Source organism: Fukomys damarensis, unplaced genomic scaffold (genome assembly GCF_012274545.1).
Source record: "Fukomys damarensis isolate Sample0158 unplaced genomic scaffold, DMR_v1.0_HiC HiC_scaffold_27, whole genome shotgun sequence".
In the NCBI taxonomy this organism is placed as follows: Eukaryota; Metazoa; Chordata; class Mammalia; order Rodentia; family Bathyergidae; genus Fukomys; species Fukomys damarensis.
The window spans coordinates 24,006,391-24,028,804 of record NW_022900939.1 but is presented as its reverse complement, the minus strand read 5'-3'; the positions used below and the strand labels follow the sequence as shown (position 1 = coordinate 24,028,804).

At 52.2% G+C, this 22,414-nt stretch overlaps 1 protein-coding gene and 1 long non-coding RNA gene across 24 annotated transcripts in view; one reads left to right on the top strand and one right to left on the bottom strand.

Moving 5' to 3' along the window:
- Nrxn2 (neurexin 2) overlaps positions 1-22,414 on the bottom strand; it is a 97,893-nt gene that overhangs the window by 45,853 nt on the left and 29,626 nt on the right. For 11 of the 23 annotated variants that reach the window (XM_010636061.3, XM_019209260.2, XM_010636060.3 and 8 more), the window contains 5 exons: positions 20,094-20,138; positions 12,205-12,366; positions 11,031-11,469; positions 6,535-6,921; positions 6,134-6,337 (listed from right to left, as the gene is read on the bottom strand). In XM_010636061.3, the coding sequence (XP_010634363.1) occupies positions 6,134-6,337; positions 6,535-6,921; positions 11,031-11,469; positions 12,205-12,366; positions 20,094-20,138 (1,237 nt within the window). Of the gene's footprint in view, positions 1-1,674; positions 2,543-6,133; positions 6,338-6,534; positions 6,922-11,030; positions 11,470-12,204; positions 12,367-20,093; positions 20,139-22,414 lie in introns of those variants that run through there. The other 12 variants (XM_010636062.3, XM_033756594.1, XM_033756592.1 and 9 more) reach the window with 3 other exon arrangements.
- Positions 19,990-21,278, top strand: LOC104870402. Its single transcript, XR_782529.2, has 3 exons — positions 19,990-20,068; positions 20,455-20,577; positions 21,234-21,278. It is a non-coding gene; the product is annotated as an uncharacterized LOC104870402 (long non-coding RNA).

The window sequence follows — 22,414 nt, the reverse complement described above, 5'->3', positions numbered from 1 at the left end:
ATATCAATTTTTTTTTTTTTTTTTTACATCCTTCACAGGGAGGGGTATCTGCGGGCAGGGGTTCCCCCCAGGGCCACTTTCCGGGGACCACGCGTGCCCAGGTGCCCTCACCCCCTCCGTAATTGGATCCCTGTCCCTCCTACCCCCCAAGAAGGCTCCAATCCTCCCCTGAGCCAGGAGGTAAGGTGATGGGAGGAGTGTTTGTGTCCCCCTTCCCAGAGGGGCACAAGCCTCTTGTGTCTGAGGGAGATGGGCACCTTGGGAATCCCAGTCGTACAGGGGTCACCAGGGGCTGAGGACCTGACCAACCCCACATCTCCCCAGTCTCTAGGAAGGAGATGGGTGGGGAGGGCCAGGGTCCCCGCATCCCCTCTCTGGAGGACTCCCTGCTCAGAGCCTGGGTGTGACACGTCACTCCTTGTGCTCTGAGCCCAATGGAGAGGTCTGCCCCAGAGCCCCTTCCTGAGGCCATACACCCTCCAAAGCCCCAGGGGCTGACACCACCCTTACAGGAACCTTTCTCCTACCCTTCCCTATCCTGGGGGATACCAGGCTGCCCCCACAAATGGGGGGCTTCACCTTTAGAGAACATTTCATCTTTTTCTTAGAGAGGAGTTAAGCCTACATATATGGGGACACTGAGCCCCAGAAAATAGGACTTCATCTAGGACACAAGCAGGGACTGTAGTATAGACTTCCACCCCTGCCCAGTCCTGGCACTGCTATTCCCAGATTTCGAGGCTGGGGGTGTCTGTTGTGCTCAGACAGGCCATGTCTGCACAGTCTGCAGCCCAGGGCTCCATCACCCACACAGTGGGAAAGGAGCCAGCCTTACAGAGGGAACTGGGCACTAGATTCTGAGGCATAGGGGTTTACAAGCCCTGGGATGCCTGTACTGCTTCTCAAGCCCAACCCAAGGGAGCCAGCTGCTGGCACTGCATGCACCATGAGGCAGGAAAGCTGGGTCCTGTCTGTCCTAATACTAACTCACTGTGTGACTTAGTGCCAAGGCTCTTCCGTGAACCTTAGCTTCCTCCCCTGTGAGCTGCGGGGTTAGAGAGGATACTGAACAAGGAGCACGTGACAGGTGTGCCCTGGGCTGGCCTTTGCCTGTCAGGGAGGGGCTGATCTCCAAACTTCAGTTAGCAGCAATATTCTGGCCTCCTGTTGCTCCTCCAAACACGGGCTCCACCCACAGACCCCATGACCCAGGATGCACCTGGCACCCCCTGGGCCCCTGAAGGTTCCTGCAGTGGAGGTAAACAGTCGCCCTGTAGCTCTGGAGGCCATGGGTCCTCAGGCAGTACAGCTGAGTTCCACACGCGTTGTCAACCGCAGCAGAAGAGTGGGGGGAGCAGCCGGGACCCTAAGCCACAGCCTGGCACCAACAGAGAGGCAGAGAAAGGTCAGAGGGCAGACACAGGGAAGTGAAAAGTCACAGTGAGCAGAAGAGATAAAAAGGGTTCACATAGAAAAGAGGAAGAACCAAGAGGGAAGAAAAGGCTGGGTGAGGTGGAAGGGATGGAGCACCGGGGTGAGGGCGGAAGGGTGCCAGGCACTGGAGTCAGGTCCCGGGGGCTCTCTCAGGACCAGCAGACTCTTCACCAATGAAGGGTCCAAAAAAGAAAAAAGGGGACCGGAAGGACAGGTCTGAGAGAGGAGCTTGACTCTTACCCCTAGCCAGCAGGGGAACGCCAGGATTGGGGACTCCGTCTATCCAGAGAAGAGGTGACGGCTCCATCCACCCTGCAGTAACCCCACCTTCTGTAGCCTGCTCTCTCCAGTTCATGTGATGATGAACACCCAGGGGAGTGAGGGAAGGCAGGGACAGGGAGTGAGCTGGAGCAGGCGGCCCCTTCCATGCACACACTCACCCAAGCTCAGTTCAGGGCACAGTGACTAGTAACCCCCTAACCAGTGCTTATGCCCTGGGAGCAGGGAACGGATGGACATGTCTGGTCTGCATGACTCACCCGGGGCCTGGCTGGAGAGACCAGGGTGGCCGTATGAACGTGTGAGGAGACAGAGAGAAAGCAATGCACATGGGAAGGAATGCAAGGAAAGGACATGGCAGCCATTCCACCTGGGGCCTCAAGGCTTGGAGACCATGGGACCATGGCTCCATGCAAGGAGCCTCGGGAGGACACCTCTCGGGCATAACGTCATGTGTGGCAGCATGCACTACTGGGGCAGCCCCTGTGCAGAGCCAGCCCCCTGGCAGCGGCCAGTGGAAGGGGCTCAACAGCTACCGACCAGCTCCTGGTGGGAAGGCACTGGCCTTGCACGGCTCCAGAGAAGAGTGCTGGGATGGGATGTGTATTTAGCCTGACTTAAGATGCAAACCACAGTTAGACTTGCTCTGTGACTCAAGAGGGCAGAACCAGTGGAAACTTAGAACAAGAGGGAATTTCAGGAGAGAAGGGTGACCCTAAGGAAGCACAGCCAGTGACCAGAATGGCACCTCCAAGCTAGAGACCTCCTGTCACTGATACATCAAAACAGAGGAGCAGGGAGGGGAGGAGGGAGAGGAAAGGAACATAAAAAGAATTTAGATGGCCAGGCACGGTGGCACTCACGCCTGCAATCCCAGCACTCGGAAGGCTGAGGCAGGAGGATCGCTGTGATTTCAAGACTAGCCTGAGCTACATAGTGAGTTCCAAATCAGTCTCAACTACACAGACCCTGTATCGAAAAAACTTAAAAAAAAAAAAAAAGAATTAAGATGTGTTATGTGCAGGTGCAAACTCCCCGTAATGAATGTACTGCATACATGTACTATTAAATTTTTTTTAAATTTTTGAAAGAAGAACACGCACGTGGAGGGCCAACAAAGAACAGCTCAGATTATGTCCTCATGTCAGCCACACTGGGACAGCTGGGATGCCATGGGCATATCTGATAGAGAACAACTCCAGGAAGGTGGAAGAGAGGACAAGACAGGCTGGCACTGGCCCCTGTGGCCAGAACCAGGGCAGAAGGCAGGGACCCAGACCACACTGCAACAGGTCAGAAAACCCAAGGAACACTGCCATCCTCTAGGGGCAGATACCACCTGCCCCACTTAGGGGCTGCAGACAGTTCGGGGAACCAGCTCAGTGTCTGCAAAGTGGTTGGGGCTGAGGGCTGAAACGTGGAACACAATTCAGTGCCCGGAAGAGGTGTTTGCCTTGTTTTCCCAGTACTGGAGATTTGAATCCAGGGTCTCTGCACTGAGCTACATCCCCAGGCCATTTTTTAAATTTTATTTTTGAAACAGTCACTAAGTCACCAAGTTGCCCAGGCTGGGCTCAAACTTGCAGTCACTCTGCCAGAGTGCTAGGGTTTCAGGACTGCACCACCAGGCCCAGCTGTAGCAGAACCTTTTGGCCCTGTCTTGTCCAGCAAGTTCCGTATCTCTAGAGGCCAGCACTGGGGGCTACTCTCAGCCATCCTACCATCTAATCACTAGTAGCCTCAGTTCCCCTTCAGGCCCAGCGCCAAGTGTCTTTCCTCTCGTGAGTGTCTGCTGAGGTTGTCTCCTGTCCCTCTGGTCCCCCTTTCTCCCTACGAAAGGAGAACACAAGGTCAGAGACCAAATCTCCTCAGGTTCCCCAGCAGTGAGTCCAGCCCAGGAGTAGGGGCTCGGTGTTGTTGCTTATCTCTGAGGCCCTGAAGGCCCTGGATAGCAGGCAGGATGGGGATCAGAACGGGGTTCCTAGGGTGAGGCCAGACTGAGTGATGCTATGCGGAAGTAAGTGCCCAGGCCTGTCTCCAAGCTCAGCCCCCTATCTAATATGGTTTTCCTTGGAGAAGGCTGGGTGGGTTCCTACGTGTGTGCTTTGTATCGGTACAATGTCTTCAATCCCATTATTCCCTTTGAGCCTCCAAACCACCCTAGAAAGCAAGTGGGGTGAGGATTCTTCTCCCCATTTTACAGAGAAGAAAAGAGGCTCAGAGAGGGGAAAGGACTTACCCAGTAGTGAAAGATAACAACTGGCTGCCAGGTCTTCTGGCCCCCAGCCTAGAGCTCTTCACATCCCAGGCCCAGGCTGGGTAGATGGGGACCATGTGTGCCACCGTTGCCTACATAGTGGCCACATACCTCTGTGCCTTCAGATTGGGTGGTATCTGTAGACAGATGCGTCTGTGCCAATGTTTGGTCACTTTGACAAGCATGAATTATGCTAGAGAAGCATCCCAGCACATACATCTCTGTGGACAGGGGCAAGGGGCACTGTTCGGGTGACAGAGGGACAGGAGGACAGTTCTGCTGGCTATCGGCCTAGGAGATTATTCTTAACACTATGGGTCTTCCAAGAGGGCCACCTTGTTCTCTGATTTCTGAAAATTTATGTTGCAGAGACAGAAAAACATACCCATGGTAAAGAGAAGATGGATCCCAAGAGTCCACACCAAGATGAGGTTTCCTGGCCAAGGATGCTGCTTTCTGTCTAATCTGAAGATGTCCAAGGTTCTTCCCAGGGGACCAAGGACAGTCCAAGTAAGCAAGAAGTTATCTGCTTTGTCTGTGGATCATAGGCCCTAGATTGTCCCTACTGTGCCACACACACAGCCATGTGCACAGCCACACGGAGAATGCACATGTGTGTACCCAGTCCTGGGCAATCGGAAAGTTGGAGCCACACACCAGGTCCTGGCTGTGGCTTCCTCCTGGGACAATTCAGGGGTGCACTGGGGTATTGTACAGCCCTGAGGAGTGTTAGCCAAAGGATGTTTCCCAGCCTGCTTTGCCCTACACAGATAGCACCCACCCTGTGTGAGCTATGATCATGGTCAGAGCAGGCCTTGAAGGACCCCTCAAGCCAACTTGAGGGCCTGGAAGCCTGAACAGCTCCTCATGTCCAGGCCCTGCCTCTCTTGGCCAGGAGACCAGGAGAAAAACAAAATGAATGGGGTAATGAGCCAAAAGGCTATCCCAGAAGTGCCCTGGAAACCAAGGTTAGGATGAGAGTCCAGACAAATAAAAGCTCAACACTCTGTGTTATCTCCGGTTGAGGATTCTCATTGGCTCAGAAGAGTCCTACTTCTCCACTAGGCTCAGGGACACCAGGTGACACTGGTGGCCTGAGGACTTCTACTTGGTAAGTCCTTGGGTGCTCTGCTTCCATGTGCTTCAAGAGGCCAGTCCACAATGGACAGGTGTGACCTCAGCCTGAAGAGCTGGGTCTCTTGCACTGAAGGCTCCTTAAGAGTGAGTGCCTCATATATGCATTGTGGTAGCGCTGGAGCTTATCAGATACCCATAAATATAAGCTGCCTGAGTGCGCCCACTGCTCTCTCTTTGACTATGAAATTTGAAGCTCACAAAGAACCTAAGATGCCCATGGAGACACCTGGGGACTAGCAGGTAGCCGAGCCCAGGCCTTCTCTTCCCCATGGGTGGGGACAGAGACAGAAGACTGATGGCAACACCTGTCCTGCCATCTCTGTTGGAGGCAATGGTAAAGGCACTACATTTTAAGGACAAGAACATGGGTTTGAGACAGATACTCTTGCACTTCACTAGGTTTGGGATGTCGGGAGTTTCATAATCTGCAAAACAGGGATCGCACCACCTGCTTTGTGATCAGGTATCTCCACAAGGCAGCTACAGGACTCAGCCAGGAAAGGACCGAGTGCAGACAAGGACGAGATGGCATGTCCCTGTGTGTCCAGCCTGCCACCACAGAGACAACTCTTTAAGCAGAGCAGCTGAGGGTGGCTGCACACGGGAGGAAACTGTTGCCATTCCTGTATCTGCCACTACACTAAGCTCAGGCTTAATACTCAGTAGGTGACAAGTGCTCCCCAAATGAATGAACCAATGAATGGGTGAGGGGATGTGCACCAAGCAAGAATGAGCTGAGTCACTAGTGTTCACGTGCAGGACAGACACCGCCAAGACTCCACACGAGCACCCTGGGAGGCGTGGCCACTCAGTCTCCACCCTTCATTGTCGTCATTGTTCTAGGCTGTGCATCCCTGCCAAGGACAAAGCTCTCAGGGCTTTGGCCCAGACTGTCACCTCCCACCTCCAAACTCTGCTGAAGGCACCTCTCCCTGGCACCACCACCACCAGCTTCTCCAGACAGAGGGGGTGTAGGTCACAGGCAGGCCGGGGAGAAGGCCAGTAGGCACAGGGCGGGGTGGTTACCGAGGTTGACAGTGAGCTTCATCTGCCCCCCGTCCAGCTCGAGGCGCAGAGTGTCGGCAGACTCCCGGGAGGTGGTGGCCATCATGAGTCCATAGGCCCGCTGGGACATGAAGCGGAGGGACACATCCTCTGCCTCCGTGTGCATGGCGTTAGGCAGCATGATCTTCATGTACATGGAGCCATCATAGCTCAGGACCGTGGCCTCTGTCCGACAAGTGGGGTTCGACAGGGCAAAGCCCAGTAGAGGGAAAGAGAAGACCAGAGAATCGTTAAAAGATGACAAGCCTATGGGGGGCACTCTGAACAGGAAGAAGGGGGCTAGGGATGAAAGCAGGGGTCACACAGAGAAGGAGGGCACGGGAATGGGGAGTGCAGATGCCTGGGATAAAGACCAGCCTCACCTCTCTCACAAACTCGCCCCAGAAAGCCAGTCCCAATGCAGTCACACACAAAGCGGTTCCAGCCCTCTCGACAGATGCCTCCATTGTGACAAGGGGCGGATGCACACTGCTTCAGTGTCTCCCGGGAGCAGAAGGGAGCAACACCCACAGCCCCCTGTGCCTCGGCCAGACCTCGAAGGTCTCGGCTCCGTCCATCTATGAAGAGGTCTCGCACACAGCCCACGTAGCCAGCCCGAAGCGCCGCCGTCCACACCTCCGGGGGTAAAGGCAGGTCCACCCGGCCCCCCTCAGGGAGGCCGCCCAGGTACAGCTCACTCTCCAGGTCCAAGATCTCACTCTCCCCGGTGGCCAAGAATGGTGTGCTTCTGCTGTTCACTGAGATGGAGCCTGGGGACCAAGGGAGAACAGATCTCAGAGGGCAAGGCTGGAGGGAGGGAGCCATAGGCAAGAAGGGATGTCCAGACTCAGCAAGGAGGCTCCCAATCCCACCCAGGCCCCACCACCCAACACCCCGCAGTGGGCTCAGGACAAGCAGCAGCCCTGGATTCGGAAGCCCAGCCTCACTTGCCCTACTGCCCAAACTACCTGGCAAAGGTGCCCAGGTTCAGGAGCTCACATGACCCAGCCTAGCTGCACCACACCGCGGGCCTCTGTCCCACCTGAGCAAGGCCTCAGAGGGGCAGGAAGCAGACATACCCAAAATCTGAGTCCAGAAAGGGCTGGGTTTTCCTGGGTCATTCCCACCAGCCAGCTCCTCAAGCCAGGAACTGGAGGTGGAGAACCTTGAGGAAGCTAAAAAGATCTAAATCCAATGATTTCACACACACACACACACACACACACACACACACACACACACACACACCCCTAATGCACAGAGCTCTTCTGACGATATGCTGGGCACCTAGCCTTTAAATATACTGTATCACTGGAGTCCCACAAGAGCCCTTTGAAACTGGTCCTTTCCAATCCCATTTTGAATTGCAGATGAGGCTCACAGAGACTGCAGAACCTGCCCAAGTGGCACAGTGGGGAAGGGGAAGAGCCAATGGCCTGACCAGGCAGCAAGGTCTCAGCACCTGTGTTTTCTCCCCTCCACCTGAGCGCCGCCTGCACCTGCTCTGTGACCAGCAGAAAAGACAGACAGGCGGCCAGGAGAAAAGAAGCCAGACACAGAGCTTCTGAGCTAGAAGAGGTCTTTAGGAGAGAGTGATGCCATGGTTTAAACGTGGTTTTGTCCCCTCTGGACCTCAGGCTGAAATTCGATCACCCTCGTGGCATGTTGGGGCATGGGGCCTGTGAGAGGTGATTAGGGTGTTGATTAATGCTTTCCTGAAGGAGTCTGTTCCTTCTCTGGAGAGCTGGTCATTACAGAGTGAGGCCACCCATCCTGTTTTGTCTCTTCTGCAAGGCTCGCTTGTCCTTCAGCTGTCCTGTTGTGTCGTAATGCAGTACAAAGGCCCTGGCCAGAAGCTACTGCCATCTCCTTGGACTTTCCAACTTCCAGAACTTTAATCAAATACATTTCTTACTCTTATAAATTACCCATTCTCAGGTATTCTGTTACAGTAACAAAAAACAAACTAAGATGAATAAAAATTCTCTTAGAAAAGAGACCGGGCTTCAAGTGAGAGCTGCAAAGCCGTTACTGGGATCTTAAACTGCAGAAACCAATACAGTAGAAACTTTATTCTGCTTGGGGTTTTGAAGGTTGCTTTGTTCATTTGCTTGTTTGTGATACTGGGGAATGAACCCAGGGCCTTCACATTGAACTACATCTCTAGCTCTTTTTATGTTTCATTTTGAGACAGGATCTCATTAACTCACTATGTTACCCATGCTGGGCTCAAACCTATGATCCTCCTGCCTCAGCCTCCCAGAGTGCCAAGATTACAAGCATGTGTCACCACACCCAGCTTGGGGAAAAAAAATTTTTTTTAAGTCTGCCAATGCTAGTAGAATTAAAGAAAGGAAAGGATGCTTTGGGTCTAAATTAGTCCTGAATGTAGCAGGGGTCACAGGAGGTCAGAGTATGAGCAAGTAGGGGACAGTGAAGGAGCAGTATCAGGGCCTCCTCTGCAGATGCTGATCTTTATTCAAAACATGTTCTCCTCTGCTTAAAACCTCACCTGACATTCCCCTGGGCCATTCCCCTGGGCCCCCTGTTAATAGCATGACCCAAGCTTGTTCTTCCTTGACAAGGCATCACCTGGCCCAGGGTCCTGCTGCTAAACCACTTCTCAGGGCTTCAGACCCCCAAACACGGCCCACCTGCTCACCCTGACACCTGCCCTGCCCACCTACTGTGGGGCCTTGCACACCATCCAACTGGACTCCTAGCAAATAAACTGAATATTGGAAAAAAAGAGGCAGGAAAAGGGGTGTATAACTGAAAGTTAGGGAGAGGAAATTAAAGTAAGCATAGGGCTCTAAAACATGTAAAGATAACAACTCAACCATTCACTGAGAGAAGAATGGATAAACAAGATGCATGTATACAAACAATGGAATGCTACTTAAGCCTTAAAAAGGAAGGAAATTCTGACTCATGCTACAACATGGATGAGCTCTGAAGAAACAGCCAAACATAAAAGGACAAATGTTTAATAATTTCACTTATATGAAGTCCTCAAGAGGAAGATTCATGGAGACAAATTAAGATGGTGGTTGCTAGGTGTGGGGAAAGGGAGTGAGGACTTTGCTGCCTAACAGGTTCAGAGTTTCAACTTGGGAAGATGAAAAAGTTCTGGAGATGGACGGTGATGACGACCACACAACAGTATAAATGTACTTAATGCCACTGAACACACAGGGCATCAGTAATGTCCAGGGCTGGTACAGACTGGGACTCAAAGCCCAACCAGACCCGGCGTCTGGGCTGTGGAGAGCAGTGTGAGGCTAACAGGACCACTTCCTGGCCGCACAGAGGAGCAGAAGGGCTAGGTGCCCGGCAAGGCGGGACTGTCTTCCACCCCAGGGAGTACGAGATGCCCTGCATGGAACCCCTGGGAGGCAGCATGCGTGAGGACCCACAGGTGCTATCACGAGAGCCAGCCAGGGTATGAAACTACAGCACATAGATTTCTCTGAGGAAGGAAGAGGAAGGAATGGCAAGCCCAGGAGAGGCTGACGTTTTTTGGAGCCCCAGCCGGCCCCTCCTCGTGTGCACAGGCATGGCCACTCTACTCAGACTCACGGACCTGGAGGGGTGACAGCCAGAGGAGCACAAAAATGTAGCTGACGGTGAAATTTGCTTACATTGGATAATCTGTCAGGTCTAATTTATATCAGTTCTCTTTCTTGGCTAATTCTCTCATGTTCACCAAAATGGAGAAGAGTAAAGAGGAGAGAAAACAAGAGGATGGAAGGGAAGACTGCAGAGAAGGGCGGAGGGGAGGGCGGCTGGACATGACAGAAGATTCAGCACTGTCTGCCCTGCTGCTTTATTTTCCAGAGCCCTCAGTGTTGAGCTATTCTATTCTAGAGCACAGTGTTGAGCTCTTTACTGTCTCTCCTAGCCAGAACACGATGGGCAGGTCACTGCTCTCCAGCACTGTGGACAGCGCCTGGCACAGACTAAGTGCTCAATAAATGCAGTTAGTGTCCGTATCCTCAGGTTCTACCCACCGATCCAAGGAAACACAGATAGTAAATATTTGGGGAAAAACTGAATCTGTGCTGAACAACAATTACATAGCATTTCTTATAACAACAATTACGTAACATTTACATTGCATTAGATATTGTAAGGACTCTAGAGATGATCTTAAAAAGGAAGATTGAGTAGGTTATGCTTAATACTACCCTTTTTATATAAGAGACCTGAAGCCGGGCATGGTGGCGCATTCCTGTAATCCCAGCACTAGGGAGGCTGAGGCAGGAAGATCGCTGTGAGTTTGAGACCAACCTGGGCTACAGAGTAAGTTCCAGGTCAGTCTCAACTACATAGTGAGACCCTGTCTCAAAAAAACCAAACAAACAAAAAGAGACCTGAGCATCATGGATTTTGGTACTAGGGGTAGGGATCCCCTGAAATCAATCCTGAGGGATAATGAGGGATACCCATAATTGCTAAATGAGTTAATGAAAGAAAGTTTAATGACTCTAGACAGAAGGGAGGCCTACTGGGAAGCTATTTCCTCAGACAAAGACGTGACAAGTACTCTGTGTCAAACACTGTGCTAACCCTTTCACACATGTGTGTTTATACTCTCCCCTTAATGGATCCTGTGTAATTATTCCTTTTGCAGATAAGGAAATTGAGGCCCACATCCAACAAGTGAGAGAGCTGAGGTATGAACCCAGGTCTGGCTGCACCAAATGCTGCTGGCATGCCATGATGGAAGGGAAAAGGGAGGACTGGTGGAGGGCAGAAGGGACAAGGGACAGAGCAGGAGATGATGCAGAACAGAGATAATCTAAAGGGCGCTGGAGAGGAGGCCAGGGCAGGTGGAAAGGAGCAGCCAGGAGAGGGGAAGGTCCGCAGGCCTCCTGACCTTTGCGCCCATCCCTCTGGAAATCCACATGGCACCACTCGCCGTCATTGACTTTGCGGCTGGAAGCCCGCAGCTTGATGCCCCCAGAGCCCATGTCCAGCAGAAGGTAGAGGTAGCCATCCAACAGCTCCATGGCGAAGTAGTCAGCCCGCTGGGTAGAGCCATGGCTGCCTGGAGCGGCCCCAGCTCGCCGGCCCTGGCTGAAGAGCAGCAGCCCATTGGGCTCCGTGGTGCGGAAGTCCAAGGAGATGGAGCCAGTGCGCTTGGCACTCCAGCGGGGCAGTGCCACAAAGGCCTCAGGACTCTCAAAGGTCACTGGATCCAAGGCAGCCACATCCTCACAGCGGAATGACAAATCCCCCTGCAGCTTCATTTTGGGGTCCCCTTCCTTGGCCAGACGGGAGAGTTCCAACTTGAAGTCATTGTTCTTGTAGACCACCTGCAGGGAGGAAAAGGGTCCGGGGTAAAGCAGCAAGAGCAAATTAGGGCCTGGCCATAGCTGCCCTGGGACCCGCCCCCACCCACCCCAGCAGCCCCTGCTGCATGCCGAACATGGAGGCTGTGCACAAGCACCTCCCACGGCCAGCTTGCTTCCTCTCACCTGTCTCTGGCCTCCTCACTGGCCAGCAGGGCTATGGGCTCTCAGTGCCACCACTTTGCAGCTCATGACAATGAAAGGCAGCAGTCGCCATTGCCATCTGATTGCCAGTTCCAAACGGACAAAGCCTTTTCACTGACCCTCTGCCACTCCTCACAACAACCTTAACAAGCAGCTATGAACCACTCATCTACAGAAGGGACAACTAAGCATCGGGCAAGTCGAGTGATGTGGTCAAGGTCACAGAGGAGTGAGTGGGCAAAATGAACCTGAAACAGGCTTTTAGCCTTCACATCCAATAGTTCTTGCTTCTGCCACAACTTCCTTCAAAGACTCTCTCAGAGTATGGGGGCTTCCAAGCCTCACGGAAATGAGAGGGGAGACCCCTCTTGCCTGAGTCAGTAGAACTCGAGGAGTTTTGAAGAGTTTTTTCCCACCTCGTAGTCCCAACATGGACTCAGAAAGATCCTCCCTGGGGGAAGCCACTGGCCAGGTCAGACTACAGCATGCCGCAGACAGGATAGACAGGGGCAAAGGGTTCCTGGAGCAAGCCCAGCTCTTCCTAGCCCTACTCACATCCTTGAGGCAGCCCATGAAGTTGTTGCTGACAGGCGAGCCCGGCAGGTCCGCTGTGTTGGGGCTGCCCCCAATGTAGAAGAAGTCATCAGAGCCCAGCATGGTGTAATCCTCCTGCGTGTAGCCTGTGGTGGTCAGGATCCCGTCCACCGAGATGGTCACCTGCCCAGCCCAGGAAGGGGGAGAGACAGGAGACAACTGGCATCAACTCCCTGGGAAGAGCCACAGACTGGGTAAGGGAGGGGCCGGGGGGCAATGGGAGAGGGGGACCCCCATTTTTATGTCTGCTTGCCTTGGAGAAGGAACAGTGGGAGAAGAGAGGGAAGGAGGAAGAGGAGACAGCACAAGATTTGATGGTTTCCAGGGAGTGAGGTAGGCTGAGGCCTAACCTAGCTCCTGCCCCCAGCTCAGCAGACCGGAGCCTGCAGGGAACCTGAAGGGCTCTTCAAAGCAGCACTTTCTGGAGGGGCTCTGGACAGGACGGGGATTCCAGAACAGGGCCCTGCTAGGGGAGTGAGGGAAGGCCGACGGCACCCTCGCTCTTCTCCCCTGGACGGTAATACCACGACAGCGGTGCTTCCAGAGCTTCTTCAAACTGAGGCAGAAAACTGAGCAGCCACTCCCTGAATCCGGGAGGCCTGGACTCACCTGCAGTCCCTGCCCTGTAATTCAGGGCACTGAGCTGTTTCCTTCTTAGCTCAAGAGGGGAACTGAAGGCAGCCCTGAGGGCAGAGGCCCCAATATGCCTGGGAAGTCCTAGGACCTGGGCTACACCCCACTCTTCCAGGCTGATTCCCACCACGGCCATGAGGACTCCAAGGGCTCCCACTTCTCAACGGCGTCTCCTCACCCCTCAGGTACCCAATATGTGGATCACTGTCTTTCACCCAAAGGAGAGGGCAGCTACATACTCACTTTTCAATACCTCCTCCCCTTCTTTGTGTCTAGTATCTGCCTTAGCAACACGGTTGTTACCCCACCATGAGGCAGCAGAGCAGGGTAGAGCCTCAGGGCAGAAACTCAAGTCAGAAAGCAAGATGGCAGGGAGGAAGTAGTGCCAGTCAGCATTGGCCTGGGGAAGGCAGAAGTGACCTTAGGTGAGGGCCAAGTACAGGAAACGGTGCCTGCCCCACCCCCAGGCAAAGGCCCACTGCTCCCTGAAGAGTCTCGCCACCCGAGCGGTGCACAGGGCTCCAGACACCCAGTGAGTGGGGAGAAGCCAAGGGCTGTGGAACCCCAAGCCCATCTCTAGGAAGGTGAAAGTCAGTGGGGACAGCGGCAGTACCCTACAAGGGCCACCAGGGAACTTGTTCTCTGTTAGCCTGACCCTTTGCTTCCATGGGCCACTGGTCAGCTGACCTCCTGCTCCCCAAAGGTGCAAGGTCTGGAGACCAAGGCCTTCTGGGGACTTCCTATGATGTCCCTACTGACACCAGTCCATAGGCACATGTTTCCAGCCAACTTCCAGCACCTGGTGACCAGGACTCCGTCATCTCCCGGGGTAGAGGACGTCTAAGGGTCAAGGAAGTATCCGGGCAGGGGAAGCACACCCCCCAGGACCCAGGAGTCTCCACATGCTAGAGCCTTGTGGTGGAGGGGTGGGGCTGAGCAGACCGAAGGCTGACAGGTCACTTCCTGGGAACCATCAAACCTTGTGCTGGGGGAGCCAGGTTCAAGGACAGAAGGTGACAGGTGTCTTTGTGGGAGGGGGCAGTCTGAAAGCTTTTGAGTCTCATTCTTAGTGGAAGGCTGGTCATTATCATTTACTTCTTCTTCCCTCCACCTTGCCCTGAGGCTGGGAAAGAGGTGGTTCTGGATAGAAAAGGGAAGGGTCAAAGTATTAGTCACAAAAACATGCAAACTCGCTTAGACTGGGCAGAGGAGAGCTAGCAAGGAAGAAACGACCAGGATGGAGGGATGAGGACACAGCAGGAAGGGTGTGACAACTGAAAGGGCCTCTCTAGGGCAAGCTGGCTGCATCCTGCTCTCACCTCCTTTCCTTCTCCCACTGTCAAGGCCCAGTAGTAGTAGCCACCGGGATATTAATTATTTCCTGGGCTCAAATGCTCACCCCAACTAGGCCACCAGCTCCTGAAGGGCGGACACCTGGCCTGACATGTCCCCATAGCTCTACCACTCCCAGCACAGCCCAGGGGATACAGCACATGGTCATTAAGGACAACATCAAATTACCTTGTGACCCAGGGCCACATAGCCTATATCCCCATCTGTAAACCTGACTCCCTAAAAGCCTGAAACCCTAACAGAGACTTAAATCCCCCATGGTCTGAGCTCATCTATTCTCCCATGAAGGAAAAGGGCTCTTTTGGCCCCAAAGACAGGTCCTCCCTCCCTGGCCTCAGAGGTCAGGGCACCACCCTCAGGCTACCTCCTCACTGTGGGCTCTCTTCATCCCACTCATGTGCCCAGGTCCAGGTCACTCTCCCCTGGCCCTTTCTGAGTTAGAAGGATCTGACTGGGGCAAGGTAAATCAGTCCAGGAAGACTTTCCTCGATTCCCTTCCGGCTGGGTATAAATCTCATCTTGCACAGGTGGCTTTGTGCAGACCACTCCCACTCGGTGGCCTCTCTAGGGAGAGGACCACTTGATCACCCTCTTATGGCCTAGGGGTGGGAAAAGGGAGTAGCAGGAGGCAGGGTGACATAGGAGGTACACCGAGGAAGGGGGTCAGCCCAGAAGAGGTGGGGGAAGTCGAGGGAGAAAGGAGGAGACAGCAGTGGGTGAAGAGGAAGCCAAGAGTGGAAGGAATGGAGGAAAAGTGTCTGGGGAAGGCAAGGAGGGAGATGATTTAGATTAGTAAACCTGACTGTTCCCTCAGACAAATCAAAGTCCAGACACAAAAATGGCAGGTTCGTTAGTAAAAGCAAGAAACAGGGGAATAATTCCCCTGTCCCCCTCCACTCCAGGGGTTCTTGATGCCCCTGCCCCCCAACCCCCCCCAATGAAGCTTCTGGAAGGGGTGGGGCCAGCAGGGGAGGTAGGGAGGAAGGGGACCATGCGATACAGAGCAGCCACTGCAGCAGGGACCCATGCAGGTTAGAGGAGCAGGACAGAGGCCAGGCCCAGCAGCACAAGCCAGAAAAAGGCAGCGCTGGTGAGAAGGCATGCAGGGCAGGGGGCCGGGAGTGGAGATGGAGGCAAAAGAGCTGTGGGGTGCAGGAACAGGGAGCTTCCTTCCACAGAGGAGGAGAGGGGAACAACATCAGACAGAGATGCTCATGAGTTAAAAAAGAGAGGGGACATCATATCTGAGCTTCCTCACCAGCAGGTGACTCCCAATCATTCCTCGCCCCACTGGCCACCAGTCAACCCCAGACACACCTGCACACACACTGCATCCTGCCCAAGGTCACCCAGGGAGGGGGTGTCTGGGCTTCCTTGCTGAGCAACATCCTGAAGACCACAGCCAGGACCCAAGACCCAGCCAAGAGTCTGCGCCCAACCCACAGCAAGCCATCAATACAGCCAGCTGACCACAATGGCTTCTGAAGCAGGTCAACAGCACTATAAGAGGGCAGGAGTCAAGACAGCAGCAGCCCCGGCCCAGCCCCACGTGCTCCCCTGGAGCCATGTGGTTGGCTAGAGGTGCCCCAAGGGCAGCCTGGAACCCTGGAAGTAGGCTGAGTATTGTGGAGAAACAATAATAGCCATAAATATCCCTACCCTAGTGGGTCCTTAGAAAAAAAGAGCGAGGACAAAGGGAACATTCTGCCATTGTCCACAGCTTCCCCAATTGTCTGCCACTATTAGAGTCACTGCCCTCCCTATTCTGGGGAGAATAAGTTAGAAAGCAGATTTTTTTTTTATTGTTGTTTATTTGTTTGTTTGTTTCTGTCCTCTCCCCCATATGGGAGCTTGGGACTCAGCCTTTGCACTGAGGTTACATCTCCAGACTTTGTTAAGGGTCTTGTAAAGCACTAAGTTGCCCGGGATGGGCTCAAACTTGTGATCCTCCTGCCTCACCCCTTCCCAAGCACTAGGATTACAGGCAGGCCGTACCACACCTGGCTCAGAAGGCAGGTGTTTTTAACTTGTAGGCAACTGAGTGGGTTTTCCTGAAGCCCCTGGACAGTGTATGAAAATTATAGGAATGGGCTCTTCTATCTCCTGTGAAAGTTCATTGTTGGCTCCAAATTCTCAAAGGGATCCATAAGCCTAATGTAGTTAAAAACTAGTCCAAGAGATGCTCATGCCTGTAATCCCAGCACTCCTGGAGGCTAAGGCAGGAGGATCGAAAAGTCGAGGCCAGCCTGGAGAATTTAGCAACTTAGCAAGACCTTATCTCAAAGTAAAAAATGAAAGGGGCTGGGGAAAATGTGAAAGCCCTGGGTTCAATCACCAGTATAAAAAAAAAAATGTCCATTAAAATGTTGGTTGGCCAGATGTAGTGGCACACACCTTTAATTCCAGCACTTAGGAGGCAAGAGGATTGCTGTGAGTTACAGGCCAACCTGGGATACACAGTGAGTTCAAGGCCAGCCTGAACTACAAAGCGAGACCTTGTCTCCAAAAGAAGAAAAATACTGCTTGCGCCCCATCAGGGTGGAGCAGAGTGGGTATGGGAGTTGGAGACAGCGGGAAGGAAGGGACTTCTGCATGGGTGAGGGGCTGCAATCCAGCTGCGTGTGGAGGTTAGCTACCTGAAGCGGACAAGGGAGCTGACTAAAGCCAGGGACAGCTGAAAAGACACACCGGGAGATGAGCTTGTCCGACAATATTTACAGCCCTACAGAAAGTACATTCTGAGGTCTGGATTTCATAAAGTTTGGGAGCACAGGGAAAGATTTCAGGTCAAAACTTTTGAGTTCTCATTTAGCCTTTACCATTTTCTTGAACAATCTCATTGTACCTGTCTGACTCTCCAGCCTATAAAAGGGGTTTAACAACTTCCTACTTTCCAGGCTTACCCTGAACATCAAAGGAGAGGCAAGTGCGAGGCTCCTCTGGAGCTGGGTGTGCAGCCCCCAGCAAAGAATTTTCTCTGGGCCCCAACTTCCTCATCTATGAACTGGGAACAATTCCTACCTACTGCCTGAAACCCAGGATTCATCCTGGTTTAAATGATTCTCAAAGTATGAAAGATAGACCCTGATGTATGTCAAGGAGCCATTTCTATCTTTACATGCAGGCATCCGTCAGCCTGACCACACTCAATCCAAACCTCTCAACTGGCTGGTGGACCTTTCGGCCTGTGCCCACCCTCTCCCCAAAAGAGAAGGGCTCAAATGATGAGTCCAATGGATGAGTAAGTAAAAATCAATATAAAACCCATCTAAGGGAAGACTTGGGAACTTAACTTGCCAAACCCCCTCTGTGCCAGCGCCCTATTCTCTGACTCTAACCTTGGCCTGACAGATGGCCCTTAGGACAGGTTTATAAGGGTTTATGAGACCAAGAAGAATGGCTGTTTCATTAGTTGGTGCTGCTCATGCAGGGAAATGTGGACTTGAACATGTGGAATTTAGCAAAGACTTTCCTTGCCAGGGCTGAAAGAGGGCTGTTGATTTCTCAACCAACTTCACCATGCCATTCCTCTCCCCTCCTTGCCAGACCAACTTCTAAAGCATTCTGAGGTTTCATGCAGTTATTCTGGGACTGATTCCTAACGAGGAGTGGCAATACGGTCTCCCAGAGGGCCAGAGTTTCCTATGGGAAGGAAATGGCTTTTTCATACACATCCCTGCCCCAGAAACACAGAGACAATCAGCTAACACTTTATAAAGCTTAATAAAACTGTAATTTCCCTGACTGAGTACAGAAGCTTTCACTTGCATTGCCCTTCTTGACCTTCTTACTGATCCCATGAAACAGTCAGAGCAGGTTTTTTCAGCTCATTTGGCAGATGAGGAAACTGAACTTCTGTAGCCTCAGTCCTTGTGGTCGTTTCCACCAAACTGAGATGAGAAGGAAGGCTTACTGTGTCCTAATTTGAGGGTGGTACTGCCCAGGTGGTTGGGGGTATATCCCAGGGGCTGATCTTGCCTCCCCTTCAGTCCTCAAAATCACAGGCCTACTGTTCAGTGAAGACCTGCAAAGAGAGTTCCAAATGGCTAACTCCAGAACGGTGCTCAGTGAGTAAGGTGAGTAGCAGCTAACTCCTGGGAGCAGCAGGAGGGACACAGCCTGTGGTGGGTGGGGCTGGCCCCACCACACAGCTCCATCTGAATCTTAGGGCATCGAGGAGTAGCCACAGAGTAGACTGGGGATGACTGGGGCGACCCCGGCCATGGCATTAGTCTGTGTGAGTGTAGGAAAATGCATACCTGGAAAGGTGTTGGTCTGGCCTCCAAGGGAGCCTTCTAGGGAGGTGGGGTGGGGTGGTTCAGGCTGGGCACTCACTCCAGCTCCAGCACCTTCCTCTGCTCCAGCCAGTCAGCCACACAGTGGGGGAGGCTGAGCAGGTCAGGAAGCTGCCCCAAGCAGCGCCAGTCCCTCAGGAGCAGACACGTCCATCTGCAGGGTCCCCAGCCTAGTGCTCAATCACTCTACATTATTAATAGGCGATGACTAACCAGCTGCTGCTGCAGAGCCAGCACAGGGCAGGCCTGAGGGAATCCCAGGGGATCACGCACCATAGGGCTTACAGGCCCACATTCTAAGGCAGCCAGGCAGGCAGGAAGGCAAGGAGCAAAGGGCCATCCAGCCCCTCCCTGCCCCTGCCAGTCACGGCATCCACACTGAAGGGCAGAATCCTCACCAACCCTATAGCCCCCGTTCATACCAGCTCACACACATGTAAAGACACCAGCAGGCTCCCAAACACACAGCACGGCTTCCCACTAACACCCTTAAATGTCACACCAACATTTACACACAGTTGCACCCACACACCAACACACACCAGCTGCCTTTCCACTGACACCCACACCAGAACTCACCGGGCCCGAGCCCAGCCCAAACACAGGCGCTTGGCAAAGACACGGACAGCCAAGTTTGGCTCAGCTCCACCCTGCAGGGACTGCCCTCCAACAAGGAAGTAAGCCAAGCCCTGGTCCATGGCCATGCAGGAGAAGCAAGGGCACAGAGGAGAGGGCACAGGGGAAGGAAGACAGTGTGAAACACAGTGTTAGTCAGAGCAGCGGAGCGGTGGGGGGACTGGACACTATCCCTGGTCGGGGGAAAGACCATTCATGCCATGCAAAGTGTGGGGGAGACAAACAGGGAACCCTCAAGACTAAGAAGTAGGGGAGGGGATGTCACCTTTCCCCTGGCAGCCACCGTGAAGCAGTCCCCAAACTGGTATAAGTTGGTGATTTGAAGGCAGTCTGTCTCCCAAGGTCACCCCCTACCCTCCCGCTGTCCAGATGGCTGCCAGTAGAGGTGGCACCCCCAGCCCTGCCCTAGCTTGAGGGGTTCCATCCAGAGATGATAGTGAGCAGAGCAGAGCATGTCATGATATGGTGTTTTCCATGGATTTTCAGGAGACCAAGAAAGAAACCAAATCAAAGAGAAAAAACAAGGGAGGGGAGGAAAAAGAACAAAAGAAAGCAATCGAAATAAGCTGCTTGGCATTGGGGCTAGTCTAACCAGAGCCAGTGACCACAGGGCCTGCCCCAGGTCGCTCTGGCCAGGAATCTGAATTCAGAAGGCAGGGATTATAGGGCAGGGCCAGGCCAAATTCCTTAATTTCCAATTGTCTTTTGGATTTGAGATGGGACCAAGAGAAAAAAAAAAAAAGGCAAGAAAGAAAAGGGAGGGAAGAAAACTAAAGAGAAGCAAAATCTAAAAGATTGTCCAGGACACAAAAAACAATTGGAAGAGCAAAACAACCAAAAACCAAACCAGGAGAGGAAACAAAAGTGGGAGAATCGAACAGTTAAAAAAACCCACGGCAAACCAAACGGTAAGACAATTAGAGTGATATCTACCAGATAATGCAGTTTGTTTACCATAGCGTGTCCAATCCCTGCGTGCTTCACCGGAGAGGGGGAGGGGAGGGGTTCATAAAAAAACCAACAAAGACAATAACAAAAGAACAGAACGAAAAGAAAAGAAAAATAAAATGACTAACTGTGAAACTCAAGGAAGGAGGAAAAATATATATCCATATATATTTGGTTGTTTGTTCAAACCCTCCCACCTCAGGTTCAGCAGAAGTATTTGGTTTAAAGAAAATTAAATTATAATGGGAGGAAGAAATAAAACACACACACAAAATTAAATCCCTTCTTGTCCCAATCCCCCCCACCCCTCATCTGCATTCCTCTCCCCCTCACCCCCTCCCTGAAGAGCCATCTGCAGAGAAGGGGAACAGTTAAAGACCTTGGTTAGTAGAGAAGAAAACAACAAAAGAACTGGACCAAGAAAGCAAAGACTTAAAAATGGCTGACATTCCGAAGATGAGACAGAAAGGTTAGTTTGGTTTTTCACTCATACCTTGCCCCACCTATCCCTGCCCGTCCCTTGGTCCCCTGGGTTATAAGCGTGTTAGTAACACACACAGAGTCGGCAATGGGGTTTTCCAACAGAAGGGGAGAGAGGAAAGGCGGGGTTAAGAAGCAGACCCAGTTATGCAGTATTAGTAGGTCTCGTCAGCTGAAATGGGAGGGAGTTGAAAGGAGGGAAGGAAGAAGAACAGGGGTGTGAGCAGGGGTGGACTCCTGACTTGAGGCAGGGACAATGGGTTTGTTAGCTGACTGATCAACCAGATGGCTTCCCAGAGAACCGGCTAGGAAGTTATCTCATGCTGGCCATCTGGCTGACCAGTGGTCATGTTAGGTTAATGGGTTAACTGGTTGGTGATGGGCCAGCTGGCTGTCAGGCTGGGAAAAAAGTGGGCAAAGCCCCTTGAGATTCAAAGAACTGGCTAGAATGACAGGCAGTTTCATTTGGAGGCCAAAGTGTTTCCCAAGGAGCACAGGAGGGGACATGGGCATCTGCTTTTCCTGGGAATGGGAGGATAGGCAATTAGATCCAAGGAGTCACTAGGGGAGTGAAACAGCTCCTCTTCTCTCTCTCTCTTTCTTTTTACATTTTTTTATTTCCTTGCTTCTCTTCCTTGAGAAAAGAAGAGTGGACCATCATCAGAACAGGGGAAAGAAAACCTTGCCCTCCATGGGCTGGCAGAGACTTCATGTTCACATTGTATCTGATCATCCCAAAGCCTCCCTCTCCGGTCCCTCTCCCACCCATACCTGCTTCTTCCTGCCTGCCCATCTTGATTTTTCTGGAGTACAGATTTCCCCAAAAAGTCCTCATCCCTATTTTCTTACTCTCCTTCATGCATCCATCCCCCTGAGAATGAAGTGTCCACCACCACCATCCCTACAAGGCCCTGGAATTGCCAAGACCACCCTGCAGCCCAAAGTCCTTCTGTGTGTGCACAGAAACCCCCAAACCTCTGATTCCTGTTACCAGCACCACCCTCTTTCCCACAAGGAGGAACACTGAAGCCCACCTACCTCTGAAATCCCTTCCTCCTCCCTGAACTAGAAGTCATATCTCCTACCCCGGCTTCCAAAGTCCTCATTCCCATGTGCTTCTAAGCTCATTTTCTCTTCCCACTGCCAAGGACAGCAGCAACAACTACCTTCACCATTAACCTGGTCTCTGAAAAGGAGATGTCAAAAAGGCCAAGGCAGCTTTACTTAAGAGCACTGGAGATGGAGGGATACTGTTGTTTGGCATCCATTAAACACTACTGCACAGCCTAGACTGTGAGGAGGAGAGATATTTTAGGGACAGAGCCACTAGTTAAAGAGTTAGTATAACCAGTGGGCACAGGACTAATTCAGTAAGATAATTAATAAGGGCCTTGTATAATTAAAAATATCAGAATTCAATATTGAGCAGCTAGAAGAAATGCTGAATAACCAACATTAATTACCAGTGATGTAGAAGCAAGCAGTTTACAGAGCAAAACAGTCTAATTGCAGGTGTAGTGATTGGAGCAAAGGAATAACATATGAGAAGAGGATTAGGACCCCTAGCTAGTAGGGCTGCCATGAAATGAAGAGGCCAACTCATCAGAACAAGGAACACTGAGCTTTGGGGCAGGAAACTGCACTCAAAAAGGGAAGAGTTATCTGACAGCACAGTACAAGTGGGGAGGGGCATTGAAAGCAAAAGACTGAGTACTATTCTTTTGAATAAGAACTGGTTATGGAGAATAAAATTTTTAAAAAGGTTCCAATGTTGGCAAAAATGTTATAATTAGAACAGTTCATTCAAAAACAGGATAGATGAAAGA